The sequence below is a fragment of the Rhamphochromis longiceps genome, linkage group LG20, assembly GCF_057381845.1.
Source record: "Rhamphochromis longiceps isolate RC_006_pf linkage group LG20, R_longiceps_female_GT1.1, whole genome shotgun sequence".
Classification (NCBI taxonomy): Eukaryota; Metazoa; Chordata; class Actinopteri; order Cichliformes; family Cichlidae; genus Rhamphochromis; species Rhamphochromis longiceps.
The window spans coordinates 35307720-35322013 of NC_140576.1; the positions used below are offsets into that span (position 1 = coordinate 35307720).

Below are 14294 nucleotides of genomic sequence, written 5' to 3' on the forward strand. Positions count from 1 at the left end.
ATTTTCTGTTGGCTTTGCAGGACGGAGGAGGAGAAGAAAGACTGGATCCAGGTAAGTGGTGCTGATGCAGCGGGCGTAGATGATCCGATACTAGCACGTTAGAAACTGCGGACCTGATGGGCTCGTGGTGTGCTTTCAGTCAGCAGTGGCGAGTACTGTGAAGCAGGCACAGGGTCAAACATAAGGTCTGAGGGCCAGAATCGGCCTGGCAAAAGACTCCAATCCGGCCCAACAGACATCTTTGGACAATACAAAAGAGGACTTAATTTTTTAATGGATTTTACAGCTACGGGCCATTCGATCCCTATACAACCGTTGCAAGAGCTTGGTTCGCATTGCCGGCAATAAGTCGGACTCGTTCCCGGTGGGTGATGGGCTCCGCCAGGGCTGCCCTTTGTCTCCGGTTCTGTTCATAATTTTTATGGACAGGATTTCTAGGCGCAGCCAAGTGGCGGAGGGCTTTCGCTTTGGTGGCCTCAGAATCTCATCTCTGATTTTTGCAGATGATGTGGTTCTGTTGGCTTCATCGGGTGAGGGCCTCCAGCTCGCACTGGAACGGTTCACAGCCGAGTGTGAAGCAGCGGGAATGAGGATCAGCACCTCCAAATCTGAGGCCATGGTTCTCAGCCGGAAAAGGGTGGAGTGCCCACTCCGGGTCGGGGATGAGTTCCTGCCCCAAGTGGAGGAGTTCAAGTATCTCGGGGTCTTGTTCGCGAGTGATGGGAGAAGGGAGCCGGAGATCGACAGACGGATTGGGGCTGCAGCTGCAGTAATGCGGACGCTGCACCGGTCCGTCGTGGTGAAGAGGGAGCTGAGTGTAAAAGCGAAGCTCTCAATTTACCGGTCGATCTACGTCCCTACCCTCACCTATGGCCACGAGCTGTGGGTAGTGACCGAAAGAACGAGATCGCGGATACAAGCGGCGGAAATGAGCTTCCTCCGAAGGGTGGCTGGCCTCTCCCTTAGAGATAGGGTGAGAAGTTCGGCCATCCGGGAGGGGCTCAGAGTAGAGCAGCTGCTGCTCCACATCGAAAGGAGCCAGCTGAGGTGGTTCGGGCATCTGACAAGGATGCCCCCTGGGCGCCTCCTGGGTGAGGTGTTCCAGGCATGTCCCACCGGGAGGAGGCCCCGGGGCAGACCCAGGACACGCTGGAGAGATTATATCTCTCGGCTGGCCTGGGAACGCCTTGGTATTCCCCCGGATAAGCTGGAGGAGGTGGCTGGGGAGAGGGAGGTCTGGGCCTCTTTGCTTAGGCTGCTGCCCCTGCGACCCGGCCCCGGACAAAGCGGATGAAGATGGATGGATGGATTTTACAGCTTGTCCAACTCACAAAGATGTCTCCCACAGCTGCTCTTAATGCACCAAAGTACTAAAGTATCAGATAAACTATATATAATATATACAATATTATTACAGGATAGTCTCGGTAACAAACTGCCTGAACTTTTCTGTAATTTTATACATTTATGTTTTTACAATTTAACCCCCAAAAGTTGTGCCTACAGATTTCTTTCATTATATATAATTACAGCAGCATTTATGTATTATGCAAAAATACTGAGACTGAGGCTGAAATCACACTTAAATTTGTTATATTGAGATATTACAGGGATTAAATGTGAAGATAAAGTGACAGGAAGAGGATTTTCACCATTCTGGCCCAAAGCCAGCTGTATGTGGCCCGCTGCTTTAGGACAAATTTCAACTTGACTGATAGTAATGAAGGATTTTCTTCTTCTTTTTTTAATGAAATCCACCCTTTACTTTGTTTACATTCAGGCCATCCAGGCGACCATCCAGAGGCACGAGCAGACGATGGAGAGTTTCCGACACTTGAACTGTTCACTCCGAGATGATGACTCCACGCCGCCTCACTCTCCGGTAACACAAACACTCAGCGACAAAATTGACCCCCTGACATGAAGAGTGGAGTTCTTGAAATCCCAGAAATCATTCAGTTGTGACTCATATTCTCCCGTCTCTGCCTCTCAGAGCTGTGCTGAGCTGGGGAAACGAGCTCCGACTCCCATCAGAGAGAAGGAAGTGACTCTGTGCATGAAGTGTCAGGAGCCATTCAACTCCATTACCAAGAGGCGCCACCACTGCAAAGCCTGTGGACACGTACGTTCTTCATCCATAACATCTGTCTGCAACACCTACAGACAATTTAAAATCCACAGCACTGGACGACACCAGCTGATGTTTGCAGCGTCTGCAACGCCAGTGTGATGTGTTACAACGCTCTCCACATTCAGACTGTTCCCAACACCAGCCCACATCTGTAGTGTCTGTGACATGTGCAGCATCCACAACACCTCCACCTGCTGCTCACATTTATTGTACCCAGCATATCAGTATATGTCATACATGAGCTGATGTGAACATCTGTCGTAGCCCAGCACCTGGATATTTGTAGTATCTGCAGCACGTGTCTGCCAGACGTCTGTGGCACAACAACATTTTCAGACTTTACACAGCGTTGTCATAGTTACCAATTGTGTGATGGTCTATGTCGACTCCAGGTGGTTTGTGGGAAATGCTCGGAGTTCCGCGCTCGCCTGTCGTACGACAACAACCGAGCCAACCGCGTTTGCATCGACTGCTACGCCACGCTCGTGGGTGTGTCGCCGTCTCCCGCCGGGCTGACCAGCAGCAGCCACAGAAGGCGCTCCATCCTGGAGGTGAGTGTGACCACGCTCTGACATCACCCGGCGTTTGCCTCTGTCAGATCTCCACGGATGGAGCCGCTTGCACATTTCAGGATTTCTCTTTTCAAAGATGCTCGACAGGTCGAGTGTCGCAGACAGCTGATTCTCTTCTCATCCATCTCTCGTTGCTATAGAAACAGGCCTCGTTGGCAGCAGAGAACAGTGTGATTTGTAGTTTTCTGCATCACATGGAGAAAGGAGGAGGGCGGGGCTGGCAGAAAGCCTGGTTCGTCATCCCCGAGAACGAGCCGCTGGTGCTCTACATCTATGGAGCTCCACAGGTACGCTATAAATTTACATTCATGTCAAATATATAAGAAGGCGCTTTCCTGTTAATCCAATTGAACAGGAACCGGCTGCAGTTCATACAGGGATCCAGTAGAGGTCGCTGCATCCCTGGATGGGAATGGAGATACAGTTAAATTTTTTAGCTGCACCTCCTTTCACCTCTGTCCTTTTCTTGTGAGCGCTCTGTACAAAACAGGAAATGCTGGGAGTTCTGGATTGTATTAGAAGCTCTCTGGTGGCATTGACAATCTGCAACCTTGCTAGTGCCCCCTACAGGCTTCTTTATTGATTACAGCCACAATATTAGCAAACACTGTCCTGCTGGAACATCAGCACCTCGTCCTATGGTGCCTTCTGTATGGAAGCCTGTTCCTGCCACTGAGGAAAACCTTTTTTGCCATCTGTAAGTCAGAATTTCAAGTTATTTCTCAGAAGTCGGATTTACTAAGATGAAGTTTGGAGATAATATCCCATAATTTTGATTTATGGATGATTTATTTGCAGTGGCAAAAAAAGCTTCCATACTTCTGTGAGGTCACAGAGGAAGCTTTGAAAAGCAAAATCACACTAAAACTTCCTCCACTTTGTGTGACTCTGGTCAGGGAATAACTCTTTGTTTACATTATCAACCAATCAGAACACGGCAGACAGAAAATTATGATGGTGATGGAGGCTTCCAGTTTCTGTTCTGACTGGTCTGGTCTTTGACGTTGGGATGAAATCGAATTACACCCTCAATGAACTCAATTTATTCTTTTTCCCACAGGATGTGAAGGCGCAGCGCAGCGTGCCTCTGATTGGCTTCGAGGTCTCTCTGCCCGAGTCATGTGACCGCCTGGAGCGACGCCACGCCTTCAAGATCTCCCAGAGCCACCTGACCCTCTACTTCAGCGCCGACGGGGAAGAGCTGCAGCGGCGATGGATGGACATCCTGTCCAGGGCTGGGAGGGGGGAGGAGCTTCAGTTCCACCGACCAATTGTGGAGAGTCTTGAGGAGGAGGGGGAGGAGTTTGCAGCTGTGGCAGAGGAAGAAAACACGTGATTCTGTAGGACAAGGAATGATGGCGATGATGAAGATGGGGGCCTTTAAATGAGGATCAGTTGGAAACCAGAAAAGAAAACAAACTGTTGTAGCTAAAATATCTCTCTCACACACACACACACACACACACACACACACACACACACACACACACACACACACTCTGCTCTCTCTGTGTATTTAAAGTTGCGTGGTTCGTCTGCATGATTCCTCCCGGCTGTCCACACGAGTTGGCGTCTCTCACTCTTTCTCTCTGTCTCACTTCACCTTTTTCTAACCAGTGTTGAATCGGCGTAGTGGGCGGAGCCTCTTCTGACAGTTGTCTCTCCTTTGAACAATCACGTCACACTCATTCGAGTGTCCTGCGTCACCATTTTCTTGATTTCAGCACTCCCACGAGCCTCAGCTTCATCCGGAGTTATGACATCACCGTCACGTCCTATTTGAAATATTTCGTCCACAAAGACCCGAAAGTGAAACGATGAGAGCCGTAAGGAGCACGTGCACCGCTCATTCGCTGGTTTTTAAGTCATTATAGTAACAATTCAACATTTTTCTCCCTGCTGTCGCGCAGATAAACCAGAAGACGCCACCTCTTGTTTGTGGCCACTTTTTGATACTTCACAGAATAAATAAAAATTCAGTATAAAAACGATCCGCACATGAATTGATAAGGACAAGCGTTATTACTTTCAGCTGCTGCAAACCCCGAAGCTCTCTGATTGGACGTTTCCTGGACTTGATCAACAATAAAGCACATCGAACCAACCCCACTGCAAGTCCTCCGCCGCCCACACTTTAAGTTCATGTAACCGGATTTCTGGTGAGAGTCTCTCGCTGGTTTGTAACAGGTTTGGTGACTGGGAGCAAATAAAGTCACATTTCCTCTACAAGTAATCAGAGGTGTTACTTCCAGGGACTCATGTTGAGAAATTTAACCCTGCGTGGGATAAAATCCTCGTTTAGATCTGGTGGAAAAGCTGGTAGAAGAACTGAGCTCCTCAGCAGGCGTCACAGGAAATGGAAACGACTTTTAAATAAGTGTGATGTGTCTGAGTCAAACAGCAAAAACAACGTTTCAGAACCACGTTAGTCTTCTCCTGATGTCGTCTCCCGGCTGGATTAATCCTCTATGAGCTCCTGAGCATCCACAGAACATGCAGAATGTGCTCCAGCATAAAGCAGAGGAAGAACCCACAAACTGCAAGTAAAAAAAATCCATATGAAGATTCAAAACACAGTTATTATTTTGTATAAACACAAATATCTGACAAAACAGAGAAAATGTCAGGAGCGAGTAATCCGAGCATCCTTAAACTCCCACTTATAGTCAGATGAAAGCTGATTGGTTGTGGAAGTGTGACTCAGGTCCTGATTGAGAACAACAGGCTCCAAAGGTCAGACGTGTGAATCCCAAATGTAAGGTGAGGATGTGAATAAGCAGCAGGTTTCCTCCCTGCGTTAAAAAAGAAGCTGAGCTGTGCTAAAAAAGGTCGATGGTGGGAACAGCAGATTTGAAAAACACAAAGGAAGAATTGGACCGATGTTTCCTTCATCAATGCACTTAAATGACTTTTGGATTTTTACCGCCAATTTACCCCAGTGAAGAAATTCTGGCTTTCAACTTTTCAACCAATTGGAGGAAAGCAGCAGTTCCTCCGCAGCAGCCTCTGCTGTTGAGGTTTTAGCTGAAGCTTTCCTGCCCTCTGCTGGTAAAGTCCGGAACTGCAGTTAAAAAAAAATCCCTGATCCTGTTCCTCACAGACCTGCAGAAAGTAGCTCAACGTTTGAAGTTTTATTTAAACTTCTCAGTCTGAGATATTTTTTCATGTATTTATTTCCTGAGAGGATGATGTTTGTTTCTCAGAGTTCAAACAGTTTCTTCAGTCCGACAAAAAAAAAAAAAAAAGCTGAATCAGACAAACTGGAAGTTTCTTGTATTTATTTATGCTTAACAACTGAAGAGGTGTTATTAACTGTTCAGTCTTCTGCACAATAATAATATTATTAATAATAATGAGTTAAATGTTGATGATTGATTTTCAGATTTTCTTTTGAAATTAGGATTTTCTGCTCTTGATCTTCAGAGGTTGGTATGAAAGGACTTTGTATCTCCTGATTTTGACCAAGAAACTCTTTCTGATGCAGATACAGTCTCAGTTAAAATGACTAAAAATAAACATTTTGACTTCACATGTTCTGATTTTGACATAATGTCCTAAATTTAATAGACAGTTCTGTTAATGTTTCATTATTTAATCTGACTGCGGTACAAACGGCAACATTTTAATGTAACACTTTGCATTCAGGAAAGAAAAGCCTTTCGAGGAGGTTCTCGTGTAAATATGATTCAGTTTTTATAATTATTAGGTATGTAAGTCATGTGGTCCTGTTAAACTACAACCTCCAAAATACTTTGCTTTTGTGAATGCAAAATGTCAAACATATAATTTGGAAGAAGAAAATGTTTATGTGGAGCTGAAAGGATTTATTTTGAATTTCTAGCTGCTCCCAGTGTCTGATTTTTGTGTTTTTTAATGGCAGTAAAATGACTATTTTGGATTTTTAGATTGTTGATTCAGACATTTGAAGACTTGGACTCTGAGAAACTGACGTTTTCTGACTTTTATTGACCAGAAGATTTATACGATATAAAAAATAATAATGGAAATAATCATCCAATGAAAGGACTCTTACGATGATGTTTTTTGGATGTATAAAGTTTGGATGTTTTTAAGGACAGAGTCTCTAACAGGTCCTGGACCGGACTGCGGACCTTCACGTCTCTCTGGGTCTGACCCATTCGGTATTTTGTTTCCTGAAATGAATCCAGCGATTAGATGGAGCCGATCTGAACAGAAATCAAAAGAAAAACGAAAGGCTTTTGTTGTTTTTCTTATTTTGACTTGCAGTGGTTCAGTATTTCTCTCTCTGTCTCTATAAACACATTTTGGACAAAGTGTTTTGATAGTGGAAAAAAAAAGCAGATATTATGAATATTATTGTTACACTACGATGAACTGAAACGACTTGTTGTTGGATATTTCTGTGTTTATGAGTCTGGATTGTGTTGATGTTTGCTTGATGCAAGTTGATGCAAGAAGAAAACAAAGTAAAGATTTTGTAAATATATAATTTATTCTCCCGTGACCCTGTCAGGTCATGTGACTGTGTAAAGGTTAAAAGGTTAACGCTTGCTGTTCCTCCGCACAGCCAGAGCCACGCAGACGGTTCGAGGACTGATGGGGTGAAGGTTAAAGGAACAACCTGACGTTTCAGTGACGTCTGTAGCTGTGAGATCGAACACTGGAAGCAGGGGGAACCTGTTAGCGTAGAAAGGAAAAGAAAATACTGCCCGGCCAAAAAGAAACGTCACACACTCTTATGGTTTTCTGGACCGCCTTTAAATTTGTGGTTTGTGTCGACAAACCTGTGCATTGTCACAACACTTATTTCCATCCAGAGTTGTGGTCATTTATTGACAGCAAGGTCTTTGATGATTGAAGATTCGAATCCCTGTCTTAAAGATTCGGTTATGGTCTGGACTCTGTGGTGGCCAATCTGATTTGAGCCCGATGCATCCTGGCAAATCCAATCATTGACGTGGTCAGCTGACCTGTTCTAGGTCACGTAACATTGCTGAACCATGACCTGACCAACTGAAGAAACCCCAGATCATAGTCGTCATGACCTTTGTCCAGTGCTCCAGAGTCTGATCTTTATACTCCCTAACAAATCAAAGCCATTCTTTTCAATTAGCTTCACCAATAATTGTTTTCCTTAAGGGGACACAGATGTTTTGTCCCAATCACTGCGTGTGGAAATTGATTTTTTTTACACGTTCACCAAACGTTGAAAGTGACAGCCGATCTCAATCGTTCAACACATTTTTCAGACCACGTATCTTTTTTTAAAGATGATGCTTCAACACTTTCTGGATAATTCTTAACCCAGTTCTATGATTTTCAGTATCTCCTTTGCTTGAAGCAATAATTTGACCTTCTAGTAAGAAAGTAACGTGTTTTCCATGACCCAGGATACGTCTTCTGACACAGTTTTTAAAAAATAAGAAGCTACTCATATTAATCACTGGACTAATTATACAGAGGATGGCTCTTGCCCATTTGCTTATTGAACTCTAGATAGTGACTTTCTTTTTGGTTTGGCAGTGGATAAACTTATAAGATGGCTGGTAGAGAGGAGTGCAGTATGTCGATGTGGTGGTTATCTTTGAGCGGAGTTTAAAAGACGACGCTTTTCCAGGACAGCTTTCTACAGTTTTCTGTCAGAATTGATCAAAATTCTGCTCAAGATGGTGGAAGTTGTAAAATTGGACAGGAAGAAATACAAGTGAAGAAAGTTAAAAGAAGTTGAAGAGTAATTGCAACAGGCTGCATGCAGCTGCTTTGCCTCGTTAACAGACTGTTAATCAGTTATTGGTGGTCGCTGATAAAGCTAAAATACCAAAGATGTGCTTGTTCCTGCTCCTCCTTTCACTTTCTGCTGGACCGTCACAGTTTAAAGGCCAAGCTACTCATCAAAAATCAGTCAAAATCATGAAACTTGTGTTAGTTATCGAGCTAATGACACGCAGCTGCTTTCTCTTAATGTAAAATGCAAATGAATAGGTTGGAAAAGCTAAGCTAACAGTTCCCCTTTGCTTCCACAGTTTGTGCTAAGCTACATGCTAACCAGAGCAGAATCTCTGGGAAGCGTTTCGTGATTCTGCATTACACAAACTTTCCTCTCAAAATGTGGAAGCTTTTCTTTAGCTTCTACCTCACCGCCTCGCTATCTGGTGCTCAGTCTGCACGTGGCTCTGGTTGCTACAGTGTGTTTTTTAGCGTGTTTTTGGCATGCAAAGCAGTGATAATGGAAGGAAATGGCCAGTAACTCAGCCTTATATAGCTCCCATCATCATCAACTGTTTTGATGTGGTGAAAAATGTGTTGCGTGGTCAATGCTTAAGTTGCTTCTTTTTGTTTGAGTTTTACTGAATCTTTTCTGTTGCCAGAGATCATTGCAGACTGGATTAAACTGTTCCTCACTGGTTCTGACGACAGTATATAAAGATGGACATAGCCACCATGAAGTTAGCCATTGGTTTGTGTGGAATCCATAGATACTGGATAATTAATGCTAAATAGCAAATTAAAGTAGTACAATTTCACTTAAAAAACAAGTCATAATATGTATAAGATAATTTTATTACATGAAAACTGTCAATTTGGTTCACTCATTGGATTTGAATTTGTTGGCTGTAACGTCTTTGTAGAGATTCTTCTGCCAATCAAAGTAGGGACGCCTCTAATACTGACAACTTAAGTATAACTAAGTTCACCCCACTACAGTTTTTATAAAGGTTTAAATTAGCCACAGAGACCAAACCCATGTTGTGGACCAGGGCGTAAACATGTTTGTTTCTGCTGTACACTCAGACATTTTAACATGGGAGACTCACTGTTGTAGGCCGCCTCAAGTGGCCAGGTGAGGAACTGCAGTTTAAAAACAATGGGTACTTTTTTGGGTACTAAAATATTTTAGTTTTTGAAGCAGTTTAAAGAAATATTTGTATCCGCCTCAGCCCCTGATGCGGTTTGTAGTTTCAGAGCAGTGAAATGCTGGTGCTGGTCTAGGATCAGTTATTCTGTCCAAAGAAGAGAAACTGGCTTCTGTGTAAAAACTCCTCTAGTTCTGATTTTTGCCTTACAGCTTCTGAACTCTTCTTTGTGCCAATTCAGATGGGTGTCAGTATTTAGCCTTTCAGTCTGCAGCTTTATATTTATTTGTTATTTTATTCCAAAGGTGTTATTACTGCTTTTATTGCTCTTTTTATTATTATTATTTTAATTTTTTTGTTTTCTTTGGGGCAGTTCTGATGTGATCACAGGGGCGTTTGTGCTGTGGACTGTTAATGGCTGACGTTCCCACACCTCTGGTGTAACAGCAGCACCGTTGTGTATTCTTCTCCTTCATGTTGTACTTAGAAGTATATTGTTATTATTGATTGAGTATTGATTGATTGCAGGTTATTGGTTAGTGGCCGGCCACTGCCTTCCATGCTGTCGATGTCTGTTTCCCATCATGCCCCCTCTGTAAGAAGATAAAATGACAAGTGTTATAAATAAAATAAAAGTATAAAAACTGATGTGAAATGTCTGTCTGGATTTTCATATGTTGTCACTACTACTGCTGACATATTCAGAAAACTTTATTGAAATGTTGGGCAAATATTTACAGCTGAAGCAACAGCAAAAACAACAGCGCCATCTAGTGATGACAAAGAGCAATACAGCGTAGGGAGTTGAAAACAGAAAACATTGAATACAACAAGTGAATAAAAGGAATAAAAATTGAGTTGTAAATGTTACAAAGTTTATTAAGATGAATTATATACATATTAATTGTTATATTAGTGAAAGGTCAGCTCATAAAAGTGCTTAATTAAGCCAGACCCGTCACATTAGCTGTAGAAATTATACACTAACCGACTGCATCATTAGGTTCACCTGCTCAGCTCCTTGTTAGTAAAATATTTAATCAGCCAATCACGTGACAGCAAATCAATTCATTTAGACATGGTCAAGATTACCTGCTGGAGTTCAAAATGATCCTCAGAATGAAGAAACAAGGGGAGTGAAGTGATGTTAAATGTGGCATTGTTGTTGGTCTGAGCATTTCTGGGTGGGATTTTCCCACACAACCATCGCTTCACCGATAACGGTCTAAAAAAATAGAAAATAGTGTCAGTTCTTGGGTAAAAATGTTCAGGTCAGAGGAGAATAACCAGACTGTTTTGATTAGATAGGAACACAAATAACAGCTCGTTACAACCGAGTTTTGCAGAAGTGCATCTCTGATAGTGAACCTTGAAGCAGAAGGACTACAGCAGCAGAAGACCGCACCACTCCAGTCAGATAACAGCAGGAAACTGAGGCTGCCGTTAAAAGAGGCCCACCGAAACTGGATAATAGAAAAATTGCTCTGATGAGTCTCGATTTCTTCTGTGGTAGGGTCAGAATTTGGTCCAAACAACGTGAAAGCATGGATACAACCTATCCTGCATAATAGCTTACAAAGGGGTGAAGATATTTTTCTCGACACACGATGGACATCTGCTGACAAATCTATAGCCACTGCATGACGCAATCATGTCACTGTGGAAATCAGACATTTTAAATAAATTCAATTCAATTTCAACTCAATCTTTATTGGCAGACTTCATGTCCATAAAAACAAGACAAAAAAAAACACACACACACACACAACACTCCCCCCCCCCCCCCCCCCCCCCCAACACAAGGTACAAACCATTAAATATATATATGTATATAAATAAGTTCAATTCAATTCAATTCAATCTTTATTGGCAGACTACATGTCCATAAAAACAAGACAAGAAACACACACACACAACTCCCCCCCCTCCCCCCCCCCACGCACACAACACAAGGTATACCATTAAATATATATATGTATATAAATAAGTATATAAAGCATTTGTAAAAATATAAAACCATAATATACATAAAACACAATTACTTAAAATAAATCAATAAATACACAAACACTTTAACCAGTGCTTTCTGAGACTGGATGAGTAACGGGAACCACTCAGTGCTAAAATTATACTGTTACTCGAACCATCCAGTCGTTCTCTAAAACTGAACATTAACTTTCTTAAAAGTGCTTTAAAAGTCCAGACACCCACAGCTACAAACATCTGACTGGCACTACCACTTCTAGGTATCCTGCAAAGGATTCTCATCGCATCATTATATGCAACATGCAGCTTCTGCATGCTACATTGTTTGTAGGATGACCACAAGGGGGCAGTATATAGCGGTGTGCAATACGCTTTAAACAAAGCCACTTTAACTGGAAGTGAACAAAAGCTGAATTTGCGTGCAATAGTATTTGCCTGCACATAGAGCTTACATCGTTGTCTGTATATGTCATCATCATCATTCATTTGCTCAGTAATAAAGTGACCGAGGTATTTCACCTTTTTATGAACTTCAAGAGTTTTTTGTGCCAGTTTAAACAAAGGGAAATTTAGCTGTTTATCCTGCTTGGTTCTACATATCAAAACAGCACTTTTAGCAGCATTGTACTCAATGTCATATTGCACACCATATTCAGTACAGACATTAAGAAGATCCTGTAACCCAGCACTGCTTGGACTAAAAACAACCAGGTCATCTGCATACATAAGATGATTTATCAGTGCTTCACCTAATATACACCCAGTGTTACAGGCTCTCAGCTGTATGGACAAATCATCGACATATAAATTAAATAAAATTGGAGACAAAATCCCACCCTGTCTGACACCATTGCTGACACCAAAGGGGGCAGAAATACTGCTTCCCCATTTAACCTGCATGTTCTGATGAGCGTACCAGTAAGAGAGAATCCTCACGATGTATTGAGGAACTCCCCGTGTCTTCAATTTATCAAAAAGTTTTCTGTGGTTCACTCGATCAAAATCCTTAGAGGCATCAATGAAACACATGAGGACAGATGAATTTTTAGCCCTATACAACCTGACTATTCCCTTGAGTGCATATATGCACATGTCAGTGCCGTGCTTTGGTTTAAAGCCAAACTGATTATCCAGAGAAGAGATGAACACACTAACTCTATCAAACAGGATTCTTTCTTTCTAAGTATCTAAAGCATTTGTAAAAATATAAAACCATAATATACATAAAACACAATTACTTAAAATAAATCAATAAATACACAAGCACTTTAACCAGTGCTTTCTGAGACTGGATGAGTAACGGGAACCACTCAGTGCTAAAATTATACTGTTACTCGAACCATCCAGTCGTTCTCTAAAATTGAACATTAGCTTCCTTAAAAGTGCTTTAAAAGTCCAGACACCCACAGCTACAAACATCTGGCTGGCACTACCACTTCTAGGTATCCTGCAAAGGATTCTCATCGCATCATTATATGCAACATGCAGCTTCTGCATGCTACATTGTTTGTAGGATGACCACATAAAAATAAATAAATCATATAATGACAAAAAGCAACTCCAAGGTTAAAAATGAAATCTTGAAAAAGTCATAAAATCAGGATAGAAAATCCTACTTGATGAAAAATTCCAGACAAAACTTCAAAATTGTGCATTTAAAAAAAAATTATTTTAATAAGACAAATGTGCTTCTATAAATCAATTACAGACTGACTTCAAGCTACAAAACAAATCTCCAATCAATACTTCTGATTAGATGTAGCAGGACAGCGATGACGCAGTGTCAGTTGTTGTGATTGCATGTCTAGAAACAAGGTGACCTCCAGCAGCAGAGAGCATACCTGGACTTCTCTCAATTTATTAATTTTCGGGTCTAATTTACTTTCATGTTTAAGGTGAGCTGTAGTCTCTTTTTAAAGAGACTGTAAATGTTTTTCTTACGTCATCCTACGCTGATGTAAGATTTAGTCATCATTTTCTCTTAACTTTCCCCGCCTGACCGCTTCGCGTCGTTCCGGCCTTCTGATTGGACACTGTCCTGCCACTCTGAGCTCGGCTGATAAGACGTGCTAGGCTAACGTCACCCGGGGGATTTCCTCCCTACCCCCCTGCTCCCTCCCCACTACCGCTTCCCGTAACAGTTGAGATAAAAACAAACAAAATGGCGGCTGCTCCTCTGTTCTGTAAGCGCCGAGCTTCAGCGGCAGCCGCTGATTGGTAAGGCAGCAAGCACAGAAGCAGTTCTATTGGCTGGCGGTTAGCAGCGGAGCAGCTTATTGGTCAGCGGGAGATCAGTCCAGCCGCTCAGACCTGCCCCATCCAAACATAGAAATACAACGAGTAGAAAATACATGAAAACGTTTTTCAAACAAAAAAAAACATTATTTTATCATTATTTTATCACCATTTGACCTTAGAACTGAAGAAACTTCTCGGATGAGAGGTGAAACGTCTTCAAGCAACTTAAAGAAGTCCAGACGCTTTTCTTTGCAAGCTCCTTTGACTACGACGACCTGGATGACTGAGAACCTTCACAGACACTTTATCAGATTGTTTATTGTTTAGTAATTTTTTTAATCAATACTATTTTTACTGCAAAATTTAAAATAGTTTTTGTTGGTTTGTTTATTATTTTTAATAACCACAGTTGGGGGTTTTTCTGTTAATTTACATATTAATTTAATTTTGTGGAGAAGGACCTGAACCTTTTATACTTGATATTACAAATAATTAGGTTTTAACTAATTAATTGACAAATTAAACTAAAAT

At 42.0% G+C, this 14294-nt stretch overlaps 1 protein-coding gene across 2 annotated transcripts in view; it reads left to right on the forward strand.

The window, feature by feature from the left end:
• The window catches only part of fgd1 (FYVE, RhoGEF and PH domain containing 1), a 43493-nt gene extending 33306 nt beyond the window's left edge, over positions 1–10187 (forward strand). For both annotated transcript variants that reach the window (XM_085394509.1, XM_085394508.1), the window contains exons 13-18: positions 21–51; positions 1781–1882; positions 1994–2122; positions 2524–2682; positions 2844–2990; positions 3764–10187. In XM_085394509.1, the coding sequence (XP_085250635.1) occupies positions 21–51; positions 1781–1882; positions 1994–2122; positions 2524–2682; positions 2844–2990; positions 3764–4039 (844 nt within the window). In that variant the 3' untranslated portion in view covers positions 4040–10187. The remainder of the gene's footprint in view (positions 1–20; positions 52–1780; positions 1883–1993; positions 2123–2523; positions 2683–2843; positions 2991–3763) is intronic.
• The last annotated feature ends 4107 nt before the right edge of the window (positions 10188–14294 follow it).